This window comes from Bombina bombina, chromosome 1, assembly GCF_027579735.1.
Source record: "Bombina bombina isolate aBomBom1 chromosome 1, aBomBom1.pri, whole genome shotgun sequence".
Taxonomy (NCBI): domain Eukaryota; kingdom Metazoa; phylum Chordata; class Amphibia; order Anura; family Bombinatoridae; genus Bombina; species Bombina bombina.
This window is the reverse complement of record NC_069499.1, coordinates 586,646,181-586,669,255: the sequence shown is the minus strand read 5'-3', so window position 1 is coordinate 586,669,255 and position 23,075 is coordinate 586,646,181. Positions and strand designations below refer to the sequence as shown.

General features: G+C 36.8%; 1 protein-coding gene across 2 annotated transcripts; it reads right to left on the bottom strand.

The window, feature by feature from the left end:
* Nucleotides 1-5,709: 5,709 nt before the first annotated feature.
* Nucleotides 5,710-9,580, bottom strand: GBX2 (gastrulation brain homeobox 2). Of its 2 annotated transcripts, XM_053691022.1 has the most exons (3): nucleotides 9,081-9,580; nucleotides 7,175-7,182; nucleotides 5,710-6,499 (listed from the first exon to the last, which is right to left on the bottom strand). In XM_053691022.1, the coding sequence occupies exons 1-3, from the start codon at nucleotides 9,572-9,574 to the stop codon at nucleotides 5,979-5,981; spliced, it is 1,023 nt and encodes a 340-aa protein (XP_053546997.1). In that variant the 5' UTR covers nucleotides 9,575-9,580; the 3' UTR covers nucleotides 5,710-5,978. The 2 variants fall into 2 exon arrangements, with proteins under 2 accessions (XP_053546997.1, XP_053546993.1); XM_053691018.1 differs by lacking the exon at nucleotides 7,175-7,182 and having other exon boundaries at nucleotides 9,085-9,580.
* Between the last annotated feature and the right edge of the window lie 13,495 nt (nucleotides 9,581-23,075).

The following is a 23,075-nucleotide window of genomic DNA, read 5'->3' as shown; positions in this document are numbered from 1 at the left end:
TTCTAATATTAGAAATATATAAGTGAACTAATATATACACTCCCAATCATTGAGGATGCTGGGCATCTACAGTATAATGATAAACATTGTTTAAAGACAAGCTTGGATGGTTGGACACAGATTTTATCATCTACAGTATATCAGATAGTATATTTAATATTACTTTTAATTAACTGTTTTATTGAATGTTATATGCAGCCTATAGACTTGCGTTTTTCTACATCACTTTTTCCACCATTGCCAGCGGAACCTATGTTGAAGAGAAGTCATGCTGGTAATGTTCAAGGTCAGTTTGTAATTGGAACAAAGTACAGTTATTTTTTTACAGAGATTGCATTGCAATTTCCATAGATTGCATTGTTAAATAAAAAGGATGGCTTGGGTAATATGTTAAGCAAACTACATACATGTATATTAGTACCTGTATTTACATAACCTTCCTATGGAAACAGATATATAGTCTTGATTTGCTGCTATATGAAAATATAATTGAAAGTTTTTCTATATAAGATTAATCTACATTAGGACTGTTATTGGATATTTGGCCTTAAAATAAGTGTGGTAAAGATTACTATTTCTCTATATGGTTTCATGTTACATACTGATATTTATATAAACTATTCAACTAGTTAACTTATATATTAAAAATATACAACTTAAAGTGAAATAAAAACTACAACCATATAAACCCTGCAGCACAATTTGTTTGTATATGTCTGTAGTTATACAATGCATGTGAATATGTGTAGCTGTTCACATGTAAATGTGATAACCTATGTAGTGTGTGTGTGAGTAAAACTATATTTATAAATGTGTAGTGTATTTGTCCATATAAGGGCCCCATGATTTTGTATATAACACGTAAATGTATATATATATTAAAATGTGTAGGCCTAGGGAATAAAGTATTGATAACTCTAAAAGCATTACTTATCATGTTCATCTGCATATAAGGTAGCTGGGCATATGAGTATGTGCATTCATGTAAGAAAGACAAATACTGAGTATACATTATTAAATGATTATGTTAGTAAATAGATGTGTGAGGATTTGAACACCTATATCTTAAAGAGAGAGGACAATATATTTATTATCTATGTTATTCAGTGGAGCCTATTCACTAAAATATGCAGATATTTCACATTTACATAGGCCCTGATTTCAAAATAATAATATACACTATGTGGGGAAAAAATAGCAAGGTCTATACATGTGTGCATACATTTGTATTATGTGTGTAAGCACAGTGATGCAATTGTGTAAATAAGTGTAAAATGTATGCATACGTCCGTGTATCAATATGTGTATATATTCTTATATGAGGTGCTGTGTATAAGGGCATATAAATGAATGTTTAAGATTTTCACCAAACTATAACCCAACCCCCAAACTGTCCTGATACCTCTATTTCATTCACATTTTATTCTCTAGATTGTAAGCTTTTTGGGCGGCCTAATTACCTCCTCTTGTATCAACGTATATGTCTTTGTTAGTAGTGTAACATATTGCTATGCATAAATTCCATGTACTAGTGAACGTTATATATTAGCACCATAGAATATACAACAGGATTTGCAAATAAATCATAATAGTGCTCTGCTGGGTTATGTAAAAAATGTGTAGAGTTCTGAATAGCTGCTTAACTTGTTGTGCATGTGTTAGAGTGTCAGTACTTAATGTGAAAGTGTGTACCTATCTATTTGTATAAATGTGACTATTTGTCAGCAATTACGTCTTTATCCACATTCATATCTCATGTTTATTGGTCTGCTCTTTGCTATTAATATCATACTGTGTTTGCACTTTGCAATTTCTTTATTTCTGCATTTGGCCTCTGATTCACCCAACTCTAATCTCATATACTTTTAGTTTCTTAGAATTGAATCTCCTGTGTTGTGACTGGATATTGATAATATTGCTTAAAACAAATAAACTCCATAAGTGGTTTTTGGTTTTCTTTAGGTCACTTACCTGGAATATTTCATTTCAGTGAGAAATCTGTTTAATTAACTTTCTAGTTTGAGATATATATATATATGCACGTTGGTATATATATATATATATATATATATATATATATATCCTAAAAATTATTTGAAATAGTTGAAGCTGATAGGATCCAACCTTTTATATCAGTTTTGCCTGTGCTGTTTGTTTGTTTTTTTTTATGTTCTTTCATATGATGAAAATTAAATTTCTACTTGATGATATTGTTTCCTGAATTTGGTTCATACACGGCTTTGTTAATACTCACATCACTACATACACATTTCAGTCAAGTCTACCTAACCAGCAGGTTGTCACAGCATCATTTGATAGTAAGATGCACAACTTTATTGGTCTTAATGAGAGTAATCATATTCTACAGTAAAGAAACATCTTTTGCTTCTCACTTCAAGGGATGACCTCCCGCCAGTGGTAAATTATTACTATGAAATGATAACAATCTGGATTGACCCTGGATTTATTTGTATAAGGTAATCATTTCTCCTTCAAAGTGGCACTATTGAAGAAGAAGAAAAAATAAAATAAAATGAATATGGCTTGTCTCTTCTCATAGATTAGACCAAAGGTCCCTGACTTTTTTTTTCTTCTATTGAACAATAACAAGAATAATGTACCTGGCCCTAGCTCAGTGTGACATTCTTCATTTATAATATAATAAATTGCTAATACCTTAGCTCCTTACAAGCAACAGAGGTGTCTACTGTATGTTCATTGGCTGCTGTGGCATTAAAACATATTTTGTTTTTTACGTTTGTGGCGGAGGCATACATTATACATGATCTGAAGTATTGGTCGTGATCTAGCCAGAAAAATAATCAATTTAGTTTTGGGATCCAGTTTTAGATTCTGCTCTCTGTGTTCAGAACCACTTGCTGGGTCCCTTAATACCCCCTTCATAATGTCAAACACCTGGAAATGTTTTCTATTTATATGTCCTTTGTAAAAATAAAAAGCTGTTGGAAGTTGGAACCAGGACAGAATATTACAAATGAGGTAAACTAGTAGCAACATTACACCTTAAACAAACCTATACGTTTATTTTATAAGCACAGTAATAGTGAATTAGTTTTATTGCATCTCTTTAGCACTGAACAAAGTGTCATACCTAACTTGCATGACTGGTTTACAAAAGCACCAATTTTATAAATATTATATACATTTATTAGTTATTTAATTTACATAGGAAAAGCAGTTAATGACTCCACCTATAATATGTATGCATGCATATATATATATATATATATATATATATATATATATATATATATTAGCAAAAAGAAAAGAACTTGCACTCACTGGATCTTTTTCAAAAATCAGATTTACTGTGATAAATGTGTAACGTTTCGGCAGTTTTACATCCCCTTCCTCAGGGTCTGAGGAAGGGGATGTACAATTCCCGAAACGTTACACATTTATCACAGTAAATCTGATTTTTGAAAAAGATCCAGTGAGTGCAAGTTCTTTTCTTTTTGCTACTATGTATTTCACTAGCACCCTGGCAGATGAAGGAAGGTGAGAGTGCACATCCTTGCTATGTTATATATATATATATATATATATATATATATATATATATATATATATATATATATATAATTTTCCCTACTGATTAATAACCTATTGCTCAATTTATAATTTATCCAAATTTCAAACAAGGCTAAATAAGTAAATGGACCTAAGAAGACTTTGTTTTGAATTTATATATAATATACACCCTGGATATATAGGTTTAGGGACCCTTTTAAATGTAAATCCCAGCCCGCTTGACCAAATTCCAATATATTTATTTCTACTAAATTGAAGACATATTTTTAGGTTAAAAATGTATTAATCATATCAATTAAAATGATGTTGCTGTATCTTTTTATAAACTTAAGTGGCATATGTGAGTATATATAAATGTGTGAGCAGTTAAATTAATATAACAGGAGTTTCTTTATTTTGGCAAAATAAATAAGTTCTAAATTACATTATTTCCAGACAGATTTTGATGTAATTTAAATTGCACTCCCTTCTCCTCAATATCATGTATTCTCTGCAACCCCCTCAAACCCCTTTTTTTCTATGGACCATGTTCCCCCTGCACCTATTTTCATCTTTGTACCTAATATTATTTTACATTCATTGTGGTCTCTATGTTGTTCCTAACCTAACAATTCTGCACAATTTCAGCTTCCCAGTGAACCCCTATACTTTAGCTCACCCCACACCCCTGGAACCAGACTCTCCCCCCTATTCCAATATCAACCCTTCTCATCACTAGTGTTTCCTGCCTAAATTCCCAGCAACATGTCCCTGTATAGCAACTGAAGAGTCCATTGAATTACCCGGAAACGAGTTCCATTTAATTACTGAAGCAAACTAACAATGCAGTGAGGAATCCCTGCAGAAATCATACAGAATGAGAGGAAAAGACTTTCAAGCAGAGTAATAAATCCGGAGGCAGCGACACGCTCCTTCATGTGCCTTTCAGTGTGACTGACACATGTAGCAGATGACAAGAATGACTTTGGTCGAGATGGTCTGTCTGCTCCCAGCTGGGATCCTGAGTCTCTGAACAAAATAGCACAAATAAACTGACTCATCTCAGGATGGGACGTGGGGCTGATCTTGGAATTATCAGGGATTTAGCCGCATTATCTGGGGCGATATGGTAATTATATGTGTCTGATCTGGGAATTAACTGACACTGATCTGGGAGTTGTTTGATTCTAATCAGGGATTTGGTATTATTTAAATATGAATTCAGATTTATCTTGCTCTAATATGGATATTACTTTACACTCCTATTTGAAATAAATGGTTTAAATTTTGGGATCTGATTTCTTGCTTTATAAAAAAAATGAATTTATGGTTGATGTGGATCTCAATTAGATATTGGAATAATTTGGGTCTGATCTGGGAATTACATCACTAGAATAGAAGATCTGTTGAGTCAAATTTGGCAATTTACTCTGCTTTGGAGATGATTCTAGTTTGGGATGAGCTATATTTGTAATGATCTAGGTATTTCATTTTATATTTTAGGCATTAAAATCATGTGTCTAATTTTAGTGAATACTGTTTGATATGGCTTTGAAAGCTATTTAGGTCGGTATAAAAACTACCTGGGTTTGATGTAGCAATTATTTTTAAACTGTCATCGACTAATAAAGGACTGATCCGCTTATCATATTGTGACACTGCTAATCTGCTTCGTTTTTATAAGATTTATTGGAGACATTGAAAGATGCCCTATGTGTGGATGTGAGATTTCTGGTCACAGATGAGACTCTGACAATTAAAGAATCTGGCAGAAAAAAAGTACATTCATTTATTTCTTGCTGAACACTATTAAATCCCCCACACGTGACCCTCTCAGTGACCCCCTTGCACAGAACTAGCTCTCACACAGATAGGGGCTGCCAAAATGAGTCCCGGGGGATTTGTCAGAGATTAAGAGGGACCAATTGACAAACCCTTAATCTTCACTCTGTTAATGATCCCAAATATCCCAGACTGGCCGCATGGCATCCTTTATTCACATTACTAGATTCACAAGACCGAGTTTTGTTCAAGTTTCATAACTTAGAAGAAATTTAACACAAATAAATTAATTACATTATCTGTAGTAGTGGGGTCATAAAGGAACATCAGATTGTCTAAAACAGTGACCTCTGTCCCCACCAGTCAGAGGAGGAGAGGAAGGCTCCTGGGCTGATGTTGCCCTCTCTTACTGCACAGTTCACTTGTGCTAGTCATGGTGACTTGGCATTGTCATTATTTGGTGACTTGAAGTGACCTGTCCCAGACAGTCACCACGTCCATACACAGGCAGCGGGTTCTCTCCATACAGAAAATAAATGGAGGAACTCGAGCAGTCTATGACTCATACCTCCTGTATTTGGCCAGTAGTAAATATACCACTGTACCTCACCTGTCCTTGTGTCTCTGGACTTTATCCCGGGTTAAGGGTGCTGCCCATGGCCCGCTCAGGGTCTGGCCTGCTCCAGCTGCTGGTGTTGGCTTCTGATTGCGAACCTACTGACATGGACTGGTATGGGTACCACGATTTTGGGGTTTCTGGAGGGCTCCCCGGTTTTGGAGTTTGCGTTGCCAGCTTTGACCCTCTTCCACTTGGCCCTGCGGTTCTGGAACCAGATCTTGACCTGGACCTCGCTGAGTTTGAGGGCGTGGGCGATTTGAGACCTCTCAGTGAGGGACAGGTACTTCTTGCAGTGGAACTCCTTCTCCAACTCTAGGAGCTGCTCGCTTGTGAAGGCAGTCCGGCGCCTCCGGTTCTTCCCAGTTGAGGTGGGGTTATTGGTGCTGTTTGCCCCCTGCGAGCTGTCCTCGAGCCCCGCCGGGGTGTCCTCCTCTTTGTGGCTGGTCTGGCAGGAGATGTTATCATCTGAGCTGTAGTCCAAGTCACTATCCATCAGGTAGGAGTCATCCTTCCCCTTGCAGTCATCATCTTTCCCAGAGTCATCTTTACTCTGCACTCGGGCAGCTCCTGTGGAACAGACACACTATACATTACTTTAGGTAACAAGTCCAAACTGCCAAAACTAAATTATGGTTCCTTACAGTCCAGTCTAACTATGGTGACATTACTACTGAAACAGTATAGAAAGGGAGACATGTAACCTTAAATTAATTTACACTAGAGACTACATCTCAGGTCCCACTTTAGAAAGCAGAGACTCACTAAATAATTAATTAAAATAAGAGGAAAAAGACCCACAAACCTTAGTTTTACAAATAGTAAGACGCATACATAACCCATATAATTTGGTTACTATTAGTAGATCATATATATGTTCACCACAAGTAACAGAAACATGTTATAAAAAGGTTAACTCTATTTCACCCCACACAAGTAATACAAAAAAATATATCCAAACCTAAGTAAGAAAACCCGAAAACACCTAAAAATTCATGGAAATCTGAAACCTGAAATAAGTTTAAAAAATAATCACTGACACCTGATTCCGATCCATCTGGGACTCGGAGAACCCAAATATTTATCAAGAATAAAAAAATAAGGCCAGCGAATCTCAGATTGGGCAACAATGTAGCAATTAAATAATCAGTCAACACAATATCTATAACTATGTATAACATATAATTATGTATGTGTGTAAATGATAGCATCACTAGCATTCCCTATGTAATTACTATTAATAACCCACTGTACTAGAAATGAATGAAGCTAGATATAGACACATTAGATAGAGGCATTTATGTGATTAACGTAAAACGAGTAAACATATTTCATGAATAATAAATCACACCACGGGAATGGTGAAATGGAAAGCGCTTTATTAGCGAACCCTGAGATTAAATTCGGGGGTTTTGTCCTTGTGCAGATCGCAGCCGCTGGAAGTCACATTTCTCAGGTGCTTTGGCTGAGGCTGATTTGAGATTATTTTTGCACAAAATGACAGGTTAGGGGGTGATTTGTAGGGATATAAAACTCACTCCGTTTCCTGTATTTATCATACCAGAGAATGAATTTATCTGTCTCAAAACGAGATACTAAAAAATAAATAAAATCTGTAGGTAACCCTTGTGCAGCTGTATTCATCTGAGATATAAACCAAACCACAAACTATAGGACTATTTCACTAAACCTTTTTATCTCAACGGACCCAAATACGGTGCAATTCTATTCATTGTTTTCTTAGTGTTTCTAAACGGAATCATCTTAACAAGTCCTAATTGTTAAATATATTTTTTTTTATCATATTAGAAATGTTAGTTGTATTTTATATCTATTTATAATTTCTAAGTATTTTATGCAAATATTTATAATATGGAACATAAATACTGCATTAGATTTCTATATTTATAAATGCACTTTACATTAATTTATCTATAAAACACGATTTGTTCTGCTTTTTATAAAGCGCCATTTATTAATTACACGTGAAAATAATTTATATAAAAAACAATGCTAATTTATATGCTTATCTGACTCTCTATAATGTAATGGTTTTGTATAAAGAGCTATTGTTCACTGTTAAAATAATGCGCTAAAACAATTAAAAGCAGCAGACGTTTAATTTTTGTAACATAAATATCAGATTATCTATATTTATAAAGAATTATTAGCTATTGTCTAAATGAAGTGATAAGTGTTTCTGGGTGAGGATTATAACATAAATGCTTTTAAATGTATACATTAAGAATCATTATTAGACGTCTAGCTATATTTAATATTGCCCCCTGTTTGTTTCCATCACTTTAATTCTCTTTGCGGTGCAATTGTTTTCTATTTTGTAAATTGGTTTTAGATTCTACCAGATAGCTTAAATGATGTTTTATGAAAAAAAAGTGCATTCAGTTCCATTATACAGTTTAAAATGAATTCATGTTATCACCTGTATTATCTGCTATTTCTTGTGTTTATGGCGTTGGGGTCACAATAAGTTTGGGGTTTCATTAAGTGACACTAATCAGTGCTGATTGTCTACAATTAAAGAATTAACGCTGGATAGCTCTGGATAGCTCAACAAATCGCATTACTTCTGCCTTTAGCAGAGAGGTGCTAATAGGTTGATTACTAGTTGTATGTTATTTATTATATTAGAATTACAATGATGTAAGCACGACATTTGTTTAACAGACTCCAAATTAGCACATCATTTATATATTTTATCTCTTTCTTTCTATCTTTCTTTCTTTCTCTCTCTCTCTCTTTCTCTTTCTTTCTTTCTTTCTTTCTTTCTTTCTTTCTTTCTTTCTTTCTTTCTTTCTTTCTTTCTTTCTTTCTTTCTTTCTTTCTTTCTTTCTTTCTTTCTTTCTTTCTTTCTTTCTTTCCTCTTCAGCCATAACTATATATTTACATTTATCTATATACATTTAACATCTCACTTGAATACTTTTTCCCTGTTTTCATCTGACTGAGATCTATGTAAAGCCTACAACATAGTTTGCATGTGCTTTTTGGATCATATTTAAATATACACATATACTAAAATAGATTTTTAGACAATAAGGCCCTGTTAAAGAGCTGGGGAATCACACAGCACATTGCCGTCTTCATAAGTGCACATTTTGTTGTCACCACACAAAGTTTGTAGTTCTGTTACCTACCTAGAGAGGCTTCTGATGCTGCAAAGGGCAGCAAGGGACCATCCTTGCCCAGATAGGTCTTGCTGCCATCCTCTCCATCTGACTGCCCCCCTTCATTCTTCTCAAATCCCCCTTGGAGACTCTGGGCTCCAAACTTTCTGGCCGCCTCCTGTTGCTGGGGAGAGGCTGAGAAACTGCCTGGCAAGGTAGCCATGAGGGTGGACGTGAGAGCCATGCCCTGTGCTAGACTGGAGCAGAAACCACTGGGTAGGCTGGGGATCTGGTGGTGGGGGTGAGATGATGGAAGATTTGGCTGGGAGAGAGACGGGGGTGGTGGTGGAGGGGGCAACACCACAGGCCTGTATGGCATGAACATGGGGTAACCTGTGTACACAAAGTGCCCAGGGCTGGGCTGAGGTGGGTTACCTATCAGTGAGTCTATACTGAAAGCAGTGCTGCTTCCCAGGGGACGCTGCATCATCATGAGGGGGGGTTGGAAGGCTGCACTCATATAAGCTTCTTGGGTCAAGTTATTCTATCAAATAAATGGAATTATATTAGAGACGCTAAACTCAGTGTCTCACTCAACTCGAGGGGTCTGAGATATGAAGATTCCCCCTTTATCTAATGTCCATTTGATGAGAAAGAGTGAGTGAGTTGCAGGAGAGCTGGTCAATAAGCTAAGAGGCAAAATGTCCCTGAGTGCTCAGAGGGCAGAGCTAGTGAGAACTCATGATGGTTGTCTCATGTGTGCTCCTCAGTGCTGTTCCTGGGTCCCTCTCTGGGTAAGGAAGTGCTCTGGGTATTTGGCACCAGCTGGGTAAGGTGCAGATCCCTTTTGCTCGCTCCTTGTATGACTGTGTCCTCTTCTCCTCCTCTCTCTGTATATGTTCTCCTCTCTCTGTATATCTGCTCCTTTCTCTGTATTTGCCCCTCTTTTTCGTTGGTTGTGGTCACTTGGATGACCTGATTTTGCCTTGACTGGCTCCTACTGACTCTGCTTGTGGCTCTTCTCCTCTGCTCTCCAGTTGGACCCTTCAGCTTTTCCCTGAGTGCCCTGGTTACGCAGCTTCTCTCTCCCGGGTCTCAGCAGCTACAAACTGTGCTCTTGTTGCCCATTCACATTTTGCCAGATTTAGAACCTTCCCTTGGTCACATGACTCCGTTTCCGCTTGCTATTGGTGGGGAGAGCCAAGGGGGGCGTCTCCGCCAGACCTTGCCCACCTCACACCCCTGTCAGAGTAAAGTGCTGTCCCTCGCTGTGTACTGTCAGACCCAGAGCCTATATCATTAGATCCCATATTCTGCATGACCTGGATCTCGCTCATGTGTTACATTTTATTATGATTATGATGATGGCTCTTATAATGATTAGTAAAATAATTATGATTATTATTAGTATTAACAATAATAATAGTAACATAATAACAATAATAATAATCATAATAATAACAATAATAATAATAATAATAATACAAGTATAATCTTAATAGTAAAACTTGTATAATAATAACAATAACACAACATTTGATCTATTTGCCATAATAATAATAATAATAATAATAATAATAATAATAATAATAATAATAATATAACTAGACTCCGGATTGTTCATATAGCTGCTTTGTTACATGATGTATCTGGTGACATAAAATGTGTGCCATACATATGGTATAATATACATTTAGTACAAAACATAACGAATACATTGTTGTACATTCTTTTCACACTGCTCTGTATTTATATCTTCTTGTACTGACAGATATCCAAGCTTTTCATATTTTATTTCATATTTCCGAGTTTTTTCCAAGTAAGTAATCCCGGTGCGGTATTTTATATGCATCAGATATTTGTATTTTTTTTTTACATAAAACCACAACAATTCGATATTTTAAAATATTTAATATGATCTTAAATGACTACACTTAGCACAAAAGATATATCTATCTATCTGTCTATATCTATCTATCTATCTATCTATCTATCTATCTATCTATCTATCTATCTATCTATCTATCTATCTATCTATCTATCTATCTATCTATCTAAGCGTCCCACAGTTTAATTACGATCACAAATAAAATGATGGTTATATGATTAAATGTGTTAACAAGTAGTTATATTATTTGTTTGAATAGAAATATATACACACTACAAATATAGGGCACCTGAGCTAGGGATATAGTTTATATAGAGGTAATTAGCAACATGTGTACATTAATACCTATAAATGCAAACTTAATAAATATATAAATAAACACTTCAGAACTTAAAATATTAATATTCGATAATGAGGAAATTCTAATGACAAAGTTCAGATAACTATATAATATATACCCTGTGATCTGAAAACTGCCCGCACACATTATATTTAATATCGTTAAATCATATTATTGCTATGGATGCACATAATTAATTTAACATTATGTGCTGTATATTTTTTAAATTAATGGTGGTTAATTGTGTTAACTGGATATATCAGCAATTCTTTCACCATACTTTGTGCGTGGCATTATATTCTATTCTATTCTGTGTGTGTGTGTATGTATATAACTATATATTTTATATATGTGTGAGTATATATATATATATATATATATATATATATATATATGTGTGTGTGAGTGTATATATATATATATATATATATATATGTGAGTATATATATATATATATATATATATATATATATGTGTGTGAGTATATATATATATATATATATATATATATATAAATATATATGTGTGTGTGAGTATATATATATATATAAATATATATGTGTGTGTGAGTATATATATATATATATATATATAAATATATATGTGTGTGTGAGTATATATATATATATATATATAAATATATATGTGTGTGTGAGTATATATATATATATATATATATAAATATATATGTGTGTGTGAGTATATATATATATATATATAAATATATATATATATATATATATATATATATATATATATATATATATATATATATATATATATATATATATATATATTGTGTGTGTTTGGTTCCATTTATTTTTCTGTCTTCATCTGTTTTCTAAAGCTTCTATATAGCATCTGTACATATTCGCTCTCTCTGTATAATGTTCTATAATTAATATTGCTCTTGCAGTCCGTGAGCTGGACATAGGCGAGTGTATTATGTGCTGATACAGTCAGCGCCATTGAGGTCACCTATAGACAATAATATTGACCTATATATGTGCAAGTTATGATTCGCTGCAATCAATTAGAACATAAGTTGTATTGGTGCGATTACTATTTTGCGCTGCATTCACTGTGTGATACTTAGTTTCGCACCCAGACCCAATGGTCACTCTAAAGAACAGTGTCCTAAAAACTGTCCCTCTGACCCCTCATGCACCCTCATTGTCCATATGGTGCTCACCCCTGTCTCAGCTCACCCATCTTTTATCCCTCACTGTCCCCTTGTATTAACCCCTGACACCAGAAGCCTTACCACACGCCATGTGACCCCACAACACGCACAGTATCACTACACTGTGTGCTTTCTGTATCAACGCAAATAAAGGTTAGAGCAGCAGTAGCATAATGACTTGTATGTCTGAATATAAAAAGCAAACTTCCTGCGCCTTTTACTTGTTCAGTAGTAAAATAGAATACCTAGTTGCTATTTCCTGTTCTCTCTCACTTGCCCTGAGTGATACAGGTAAGTTCCTGTGATGGGGTAGTAAGTGCCTATCAGTGGGACATCACAATATTATGTTCCACATAACTGTACAGTGCAGTGTTCCCCTTCTACTCTACTGTCTGCCAGGTGGATTTAAACTTTTTTGCCCCATTCCATCCCAGTCTGCTCTGTACTATCAGCCCTTAGTCATTCTCATATACCTAATAATCTGTCTACAACAATTTGCCATTTATTCTGCATTCTGCCCTTTTTTCCCCTCTCGTGCCCCCCCCCCCCCCTGTACATAACTGTACAGTGCAGTGTTCCCCTCCTACTCTACTGTCTGCCAGGTGGATTTAAACTTTTTTGCCCCATTCCCTCCCAGTCTGCTCTGTACTATCAGCCCTTAGTCATTCTCATATACCTAATAATCTGTCTACAACAATTTGCCATTTATTCTGCCTTCTGCCCTTTATTCCCCTCTCGTGCCCCCCCCCACTTAATTTTATGTTTTAACTTGTTTTAGCATCACTTCTCACTTATATTTTTTTATATAAATAATCTGCCATCCAGAGTTCTTTATGCCCCATTTTGTTTTCTGCTTATACTTCCTTCCAAATTATCAATACAGATTTTTATTCTGCCTCCCCTCATTTCCCATTCGGAATGTTCTGCAGTTTTCCATCTTTACTTTTTCTTTCTCCAATATCACCCACCCCCAGTTCGCTTTCCTCTCTAATTCTGTATAATGGGTCTTTACCAACACCTAAGTGTTACATTTCATAGCTGGTCGTTTCCTTGCTATTATTGTTGTTTATGGAAGCTCCTATCGATTTCCTTTTTTAAAAGAATTACAAAAGTCTTCTGATTGGGCTTTATGGGGGTTATTGTATGGGAATTCCATGAAATAAGTGACTCCTTTAAGCTAATTAAGCCTAGGCCTAGATCATTACAAGCTGTCTCTTTCCATCCATACTATACAGATCAGCCCAAATAGTCAGCGCTTTTGTCCCCTCTCCTTGTAGGGCATTGCTTAGCTAGTGCCCCCTCCTTCCCCTATTTATTTCCAGGCACTAATTCTGTTTGCTGTCTTAGAACTCGCACTGACAATCGATGGGGATGTGCCCATAGCTGGGAGGGGACATAGTGCAGCCCCTCACAAAACAATAGGGGGGATGTGACCATTTCCCCATCTGGACACGGCAATCTGCAAGTCCCACAGTTTCCCTATGGTTATTCATTCCATCTGAAAGCCCCAATAGACTCCTTGAGGCGAGGGGGGAATCCATCTCTTTCTGGCTTTCATACTCTCTCCTGCAATTATGTAAAGTAGCTATTGACTCACCCGCAGGAATCAAAAGGACCCCATCCCTGCTCCCACTCATGGGCTGCCTCTCAAGTTTGCTTTTTCAAAGCCTCTCCAACAAGAATTCTTTCTTCAGCACAAAAGAGAGGACAAAACAGTCTCCAAACTTGTAAATTGGAGTCAAAGAAAAGAAACAATAAAAAAAGGAGAAATGAGCAACTGGGAGAGATCAACTGCTTGTAAATGTCTCGCTAAGGGATCAGCGACACTCACACATACCAAGAGTGACATTCAGAGACAGTGGGGCCACTAAGAGACATAGAAGAAATCATCAGAGACTTAATCATGTTTTTGTCCCTGGATGCAACAGTGCCAAACAAAGTGTAAACTTTATTAGATGGACACTTTGTGAGAGCAATAGGAATACCCGGAGTTATTAGGGACTTTCATATAATGCATAGGGCATAAGAAACTGGTGAGACCCTTAATGATAGCAATATTTATACCCAAAGACAGAATGGCACTGTTAGATAGAAATGGTGATACTCAGAGACAGAAGGGCACTGTAAGGTAGAAATAATGATACTTAGAGGAATGAGGGCACTGTTAGATATAAATAGTGATACTCAGAGACAGAAGGGCACTGTTAGGTAGAAATAGTGATACACAGAGACAGATGGGCAATGTTAGATAGAAATAGTGATACCCAGAGACAGAAGTGCAATGTTAGATAGAAATAGTGATACCCAGAGACAGAAGGGCACTGTTTGATAGAAATAGTGATACCCAGAGACAGAAGGGCAATGTTTGATAGAAATAGTGATACCCAGAGACAGAAGGGCACTGTTAAATATAAATAATTATACCCAGAGACAGAAGGGCACTGTTAGATGGAAATAGTGATACCCAGAGAGAGAAGGGCACTGTTTGATAGAAATGGTGATACCCAGAGACAGAAGGGCACTGTTAAATAGAAATAGTTATACCCAGAGACAGAAGGGCAATGTTAGATAGAAATGGTGATACCCAGAGACATAAGGGCACTGTTAGATAGAAATAGTTATACCCAGAGACAGAAGGGCACTGTTAAATAGAAATAGTTATACCCAGAGACATAAGGGCACTTTGTTAGATAGAAATAGGTATACCCAGAGACAGAAGGGCACTGTTAGATAGAAATAGGTATACCCAGAGACAGAAGGGCACTGTTAGATAGAAATAGTGATACCCAGAGACAGAAGGGCACTGTTAGATATAAATAGTGATACCCAGAGACAGAAGGGCACTGTTAGATAGAAATAGTTATACCCAGAGACAGAAGGGCACTGTTAGATAGAAATAGTTATACCCAGAGACAGAAGGGCACTGTTAGATAGATATAGTTATACCCAGAGACAGAAGGGCAATGTTAGATAGAAATAGTGATACCCAGAGACAGAAGGGCACTGTTAAATAGAAATAGTTATACCCAGAGACAGAAGGGCACTGTTAAATAGAAATAGTTATACCCAGAGACAGAAGGGCACTGTTAGATAGAAATAGTTATACCCAGAGACAGAAGGGCACTGTTAGATAGAAATAGTTATACCCAGAGACAGAAGGGCACTGTTAGATGGAAATAGTGATACCCAGAGACAGAAGGGCACTGTTTGATAGAAATGGTGATACCCAGAGACAGAAGGGCACTGTTAAATAGAAATAGTTATACCCAGAGACAGAAGGGCACTGTTAAATAGAAATAGTGATATTGAGAGACAGGAGGCTCCTGGAAGATAGGATACTTAGAGGCAGAAGGGTCACTGAGATGTAGAAATATGGCTACCCAGAAGAGCCACAGGGGTCTCTTAGATTATGGAAATCAAGTGTTTCTCGGGTAAACCTGTAAAACACAAAGGGGAATATACTGTATATAGGGGTAACTGCAGACATACAAGTCTTCTAGATGGATATCCAAAATAACATGGTATAAAGTAACACACAAAATAAGCTAAGGTTCACCAGTTTATGGGACCGTTTAGAAGCGTTTGGAAAGAAAAAAAAAAGAGAGAGACATAACGCACACTAAGAGCTACAGGGTGTAAGTACTGATACAATATTTAGACTAGAGGTTATGTTCATGCCGGTCACATAGATACTGGTAAGTACTTCTATACCTGGCAACACATAGCAGGACACTTGTTGGCACTCCTATTATTTCCTATTTGGATTAAGGCTATTATAAGCTTATAGTTGCCAAGTGGTCCCTGTGGGCTCATCTCCAACGTAAAAGCATCCACCGTTTTATGACAAAAAATAAATGCAACTTTTTTTTAAGGTCACAATTATATGCGCTTGTGTAGAGAAGGGGTGGGACAAACCAAGATGCCCTCCCTCCTTGTTTGTGGCTTTTGTGTCAGCTTTGCGCATTTAGATACCTAGCTACATATTTGTGCCTCTCATCGTGGCTCCTTTATCCAGTCACACCTGTAATGCCCCGGGGTCTGTGTGCGTTTCCAGGTCATCCCTGCTGCACTTGTGGGGGATTGGGATGAAAAGAGGGGATATCTGATCACTATTTAACATCTAATTTGCCTTGATTAGGGCTTCAAAGGGCCGGCCTGTTTATGTTGTGCAGCAGGGGGGATCAGAGGGAGATGGCAGAGATGAGTATCGCTGTCACTGTAATCAAGGTCTCTGGGGTGAAAGGGTCAACAGAGGCAGCCCAGCTCCCCAGGCAATAATTAGGCAAATTAGGGGCCCTCCCTTGACGATCAAAGTGACCCGCAATCAAGAGATAGTAAGAGACAGGAGTTAGTGGCCTGCGCAACCGAGTAACACAAACATCTTGTCTCAGGAGCTGACAATCTAGTGGCTACACACAATTACCCGGAGAATATGTCCCTGCCCTATATTGAGATAGCTAATGAGAACTGGGCAAACATCGAGTTAATTGGCTCTCAGTAGCAATTACTGCTGTTTGTGTATCACTTACCCTGTCTGCCTGCCTCTCCGGATCTGTCAGTCATCCTGCGTCTGTTTATTTAGTCATTAGCTCACGGATACATTATCAGTAATTATTATATCACCTTGTGGTTATACACAAGATACTTTGTCTTATACTGAGGCAATGGGTTATATACATGTATTGGACCTGCCAATATCAAAGTAGACAAATACAATATATGTTTATAGTTTTGACCCCACCCTATTTTTTTAACTGTAAAGCAAGACAGATATTAAACTGGTAATAGTATACAAACTCTTAAAGGGAAAGTGTGCTGTATCCCCCCCCCCTCTTTAATGTGTTTACAATGATCCATTTTACCTGGTATATTAGTTTGTTTGCAAATAGGTAATTCAACATTATTTATTTTTGTAAATTAATTAGCAGTATTTGTTATTTGAAACCACAACCCATTAAAATTGGCTTATCTTGCAGGGAAATCAGATCTTATTTTATCACTTTCTGTACGCACAAATGTTTCTTCATATTATATCTGCATGTATACCAAACACCAAATACTTAGAAAAAAACAACAGAAATTTTATATTTTATTACTTATCTCTCCTAACGCCTACTGAGACTGTAATTTCTTCTGCTGGCTATGATTACACAGCTTTTCTATAGCCAAGGGTTAAAGCCAAATCAGCTTTTTAAAATGCCAATATAAAGGTAATTCATTTGTAAACAATTATTACATGCCAGCAGGTAAAATGGACTATTGGGAATAACTTAAAGGAGAGACAATTGTAGGTTGCTCTGTCCCTTTAAGTTCTAGAAAAAGTATGTAAACAAAAAAGGTTTAGATAAAATCATGTGGGAGTGTGACAGAGAGGTACTAACATTCTCTCTAATGTTCTAACTATTGGCATTTGAGTAAACAGTGAGAAATAAGATAATGAGGACTTTGTGTAAAGCCCATTTTATTAGGTTATGGGTTTAATTAGCAGAAATAGTTATTGCATATACAAAAATAAACCAAAAGGAACAATTTACCATACATTTTAAAGTCTGTAGCTGGTATAACAAGTCATTGGAAACATATGAAGGGAAACACGTTTTACATTATACTGTCCCTTTAAACTCTAAAATTTGTGCACAACTTAAACATGCTCCTTTCAAATGCTCATTTATTATTGCAGTTAAAGAGACAGTCTTCAAGAGAATTTTTATTGTTTAAAAAGATAGATAATCCCTTTATTATCCATTCCCCAGTATTACTTAACCAAGACAGTTATATAAATATACTTTTTTTTTTTTTTAGAATCAAAGATTTTTATTGAGGCAATACGAGAAAAAGAAAGTACATATACAGAATATACTTTTTGCATTACTTTGGTAAATTTTGCATACAAGACATTGTTTATCCATTGAACAATGAAGCCTTTTCATATAAAAGAATAAAGAAATCTTAATTCAGATATCATACATGTATCTCACCAAAAGAATGTAATGAAAATGAAGGGCATTGTATGCGAATACAAGATCAAATACATATAATCAAGCATTACCTCTTTTTTCTTTTTGTTTCTTATATAAACACATAACCAAGTGATAGAATTTAAACAGCCTGAAAATCTTATACTTCTTATAGGATGGTAGATTAATTATAATATGGATGTATTAATTATCTGGAAATGGACAAATTATAGGGTGTCACAACAAGTTGCTCCTACTAAATGCACGTTATTGGAGGACAAGTTGCCTCATTTTCTTTATAGACAAAAGCATAGGAGCAACTTAGAACAGTACAATATCGATAGCGGGTAAATACCGCTTGTTAGTCCACCTAAAATAAGGGTGGACGGTAGCTAAATATTGTGGGCGGGGGGGGGGGCGGAGCCATAAGTGATATTGGAGCCAACAAATTTCCCAGGTTGTTATTATGTTGGCTGATCTTTATAAGTATGCTTAAGTAGAAACCTGATAAAAGTCCCTGGGCTTTTGTGTATAAAATGAGTAAAATTACATTCTGAAGCAGTTATTCTCAAAGAGGGGTATGAGGATGTATGCACTATGAGATATAAGACAAATGATATCATACATGGTATATAATGAGATATAGGGGGCTTCCATATGAGCTCCTCTCCTGGGGAGATGGCACCTACAGGCGATAAGGGAAAAGGGAATAGGGGTATGACCCGCAGGCAACAAGTACCGGCGGGAAAGGGGGGAGAGGAGCCTAACATTAATAAATGATGTGCTCTTATGATGAGGTGGTGCTGTATCTGAAACTACATACCTACAACATCAGGGTTTGTAGGGTATGGAAACTATATACATGCTAAGACTTCTAGCGGGTACAGGCTATGTGATACCACAACAGGAAATAGCAAAGTGTAAAATGCCAACTCCACTGGTTCGGCCGCAACCAGCAGATCAGGCTTAGAGTAGCTTACGGAACCCTTCTAAAGAAATATACAACAGCCATACATATTGGAAATACTATCTGGCTGTCATAATACCCTCCACAAACCTCTACAGCAAATTCCTTACAGCCATAGATCATACAATAATAGCACAAGACATTTGTAGTTATCTTGCTATAGAGCTCAGGTTCTGTATGACTTTAGGGATTTATATGTGGTTATCAGATAGTTGTAATATTTTCCATGGTCCCACTTTGTCAAATCTCCAGTGCGCCATGTTGGGCAAAACATCCTTTACAGTACAGGACAAATGTTATCAGTACATGTATTTACAAGCAAGCGTGGGCTGAGTGAGCTAGGGATAACTGCCCAGGTTTTCAGGAGCGCGGATACACAATAGCCAGTTAATATAATACAGCGAAGTTTCACTCACAAAGTCCCATAATAATTAGCAGATTCTCATACTTAAAAACATAAGTAAAACAAACAATTCTGCATATAACTTGTTAACTTTGAAAATAGGTGTGACATAGAGCTATATAAAAGTTCAGTTCCCATATGTCAATAGGCTCAGTCTATAACATATTCTAACCAAAATAAGAGGTTGTGCTACCATTAACAAATAAAAAACGTACAATTATAGTATGATATTATATATGAGATGGATTTCAAATGTATGGTCTCTCTCTAATAGTTTTAATAGAAGGAGATCTCCACTGAGGTCTAATCAGTGGATAGTGAAATTCTGGAGACAGAACTATAAACCTCTTTTGGGAGCTATAAGTATACTCAGATATTAAGGTATTGGGGGGGAGGCGGAGCTATGATAGGAATCTCTATATGGAGTGCAACTGGTATAAAGGTAGATAGGTATAGAAGGTGAGGCAGTTAAACCTAATAAATACTCTAACTATATATTCAAAGTCTAAAGGGTATGGGAGGGAAATTTGCTGGTGCATACCTAAATATTACCCAATCTCGGCTATGATGGATTAGTAGAGACTTACACAACAAGGGATAGTGGGTACATTCAACCAAGACAAAGTCTCTAGGGTGGTAGATATTAATACCTGTAGGCCTAAAAATACATCATTGATAAACAGAGTCTCATGCCAGATAAGGTGTCTCTATAGTGGCTTTGTAGTAGGCTGTTTTATAATCCCTGATGTGAGAAGTCTGAAGTGAATTAGTTGCTTAAGGTATCTTTAATTCTCAGTGAGGAGACTAGACTAGCTGTGATACATTTAGTTTAACATTGCTATAAGGGCAAAACCACGCCACATGGTATATATAGAAGATAGTACCCTGGTTACTGAGATGGGCTCACTTTGCTTAAGCTAGAGTGAGGAAAGCATAGGCCCATATGGCTGTACAAAATGCAATATAACATAACCTAGGCGTATAAAGAAAAATATTAACTGCAATTAGAGCTGAGGGCCATTAATGTGGGTATTGAGAGCTGCGTCCTGGCTAGGACTAAATACATTGTGCTATACCTGGGTATAGGATTTTTCAATTATTAGTCGAAGTATATAATAATAGGTATTGAGCAGCAGGCTCTAGCAGTTCTCTCATAGAGGCTACAGGAAAGCTCTAAAGTGATAGTAAGTTGAAATCAGGACCACAATGGTACAGCTACTATAGGTGAGGGATATAATTTGTCTCTCCCCCCAGGGGTTGTTGTCTCCACCGGACACAGGCGGGAAAGGGAAGTTGGATATGACCCGCCCTGACGGACAGGGCGGGAAAGGGTGGGGGGAGATACCGTTCCTAACTTTAACCCTACACGGCATGAGAATAGTGAATTGTAAGGAGGCTTTCAGGATACTCTTCCTATAAATTGAGTTTCCTATTACATAACAGAGTATACAACATACAGTAAACATTTCTGATAAAGATAGCATGGGAAGAGAAGAGCATTATAGGAGCAATATAGCAGGGACCCTATGGAAGTCCTTAAATATAATCTCCCATGTGTCTTGCATGAATGTAAATTTAAACTAATAGAGGAGGTTACATGAGCAAAGCTTTTGTACATTCACGAGGCAAACTTTCAACTGTGTTAACAATTAACAGTATGCTGAGTAACAAAAATTGCACATCTGAAAACCAATAACCCCTCTGGGATGAGTGACCTGTATGCAAGTGGTTTATACTGAAAAAAAATAAAAAAAATAGTAGCAGTTTGAAGATGTGCCTTCTACTTAATAGAAACATTAACTGCTGTATAATAGCATCTTTTCAGAAATTAGTACAGATTACTGCAAGAATGCATTAAACATAAAAACAGCAAAATAACATTTAAGGTCTGATACATAAAGGTATAAGATGATATTGTTAACATTAGAGCTTATAAAGAGGCTGTGTTTATGTAGGTAGGTAGGCACAAAGCTTCCCATAAATGAGAGGTACCATTAAACTGGGGTGTAGACAGTGTATAGAACATTAATGAAATAGCTGAGCTGTACAGATTGCTATAGGAGCATAGAGCTGAGATCTTCAAAGCATATTTCGTTTAGTAAATATATAAAGCACAGTTTTGGGCACATCCTGAAATATAAACTGGTAGGATATCCTCACAAAAATTGTAAGTGAGCTCTCAGGACTTGCGGCATATGTAATGACTGAGCCCTTCAAAGTGTATCAGTATGGTCCCATCTTCACCCCACACCGGTCTTTGTGTTTTGATTTTGGGGCAGAATACAGGCAGGCTGCGGTGCTGGATTGTATGATAACAGCAGCATGCTGGGCTTAGCGTTGCAATACTTTGCATTCGGAGCAACCATAAAGACCTCAGGCAGAAGACAAATGAGTAGCACTGTTGCAGCCCAAGGGCCGTTGGAAGACAAATCATGTGCCGGTGAAGATGTACTTGCAGTGTCATACCATGACTCCACTGGTAGGGTATAACAAACGGGAGTTGCTTGTGGTGTTAGTAGAGGCTCCGCAACTCGCTGTTGAGGGTATGTTTCTTCAGCAGTAATTGATCCGACTATGTGTTCATGCCCTGTTGATTCCCCTATGTGGGGCCCGGGATATCTTTTATCATCCATGCGCATAAACACTGAACACTGAAGGGTGTCATAGCTCACATGCGGTGCGTCCAACGTATATCCTTTGATTGCCTCTACCTCCTCACTTGTCAGCACAGCTTGTCTCTCACTCATAGCTGTTCTAAGGACTGCTACTAGGTCGTCGTGATGGGCATCCATAGAGAGCATCAACTTGTTTAGCAAAGAGATAACTTGCCCCTCCATTGCGTGCTGTATATATCCAATGGCAGTCACAGTGCGTATATGTTCTATAAGATGGCGTATCGCCTCACACTGTAAACGTAGCAGGCCGAAGAGAGTCTTAGGCTAGTGTAGGATCAAACGCTGTTTGCAAAGCCATTTTAGGATTCAAAACACTCCTCAGGGCTTAATAAAGATTATTGCTGAAAATATAATCCCTTAATGTGCTCAAAGTGGTAAAGTTTTTATATTAGTTACAGGAGCTCTGAAAAGATGCATCTTTCCACTTCGGCAGTTGGCTCCGCCCCCCATAAATATACTTTTTACCTCTGTGATTACCTTGTATCTAAGCCTCTGCAAACTGCCCCCTTATTTCAGTTCTTTTGACAGACTTGAATTTTAGCCAATCAGTGCTAATGATACTGCCCTTATATACCAGTTAAACTGATATGGCTATATCTAATTAGAGC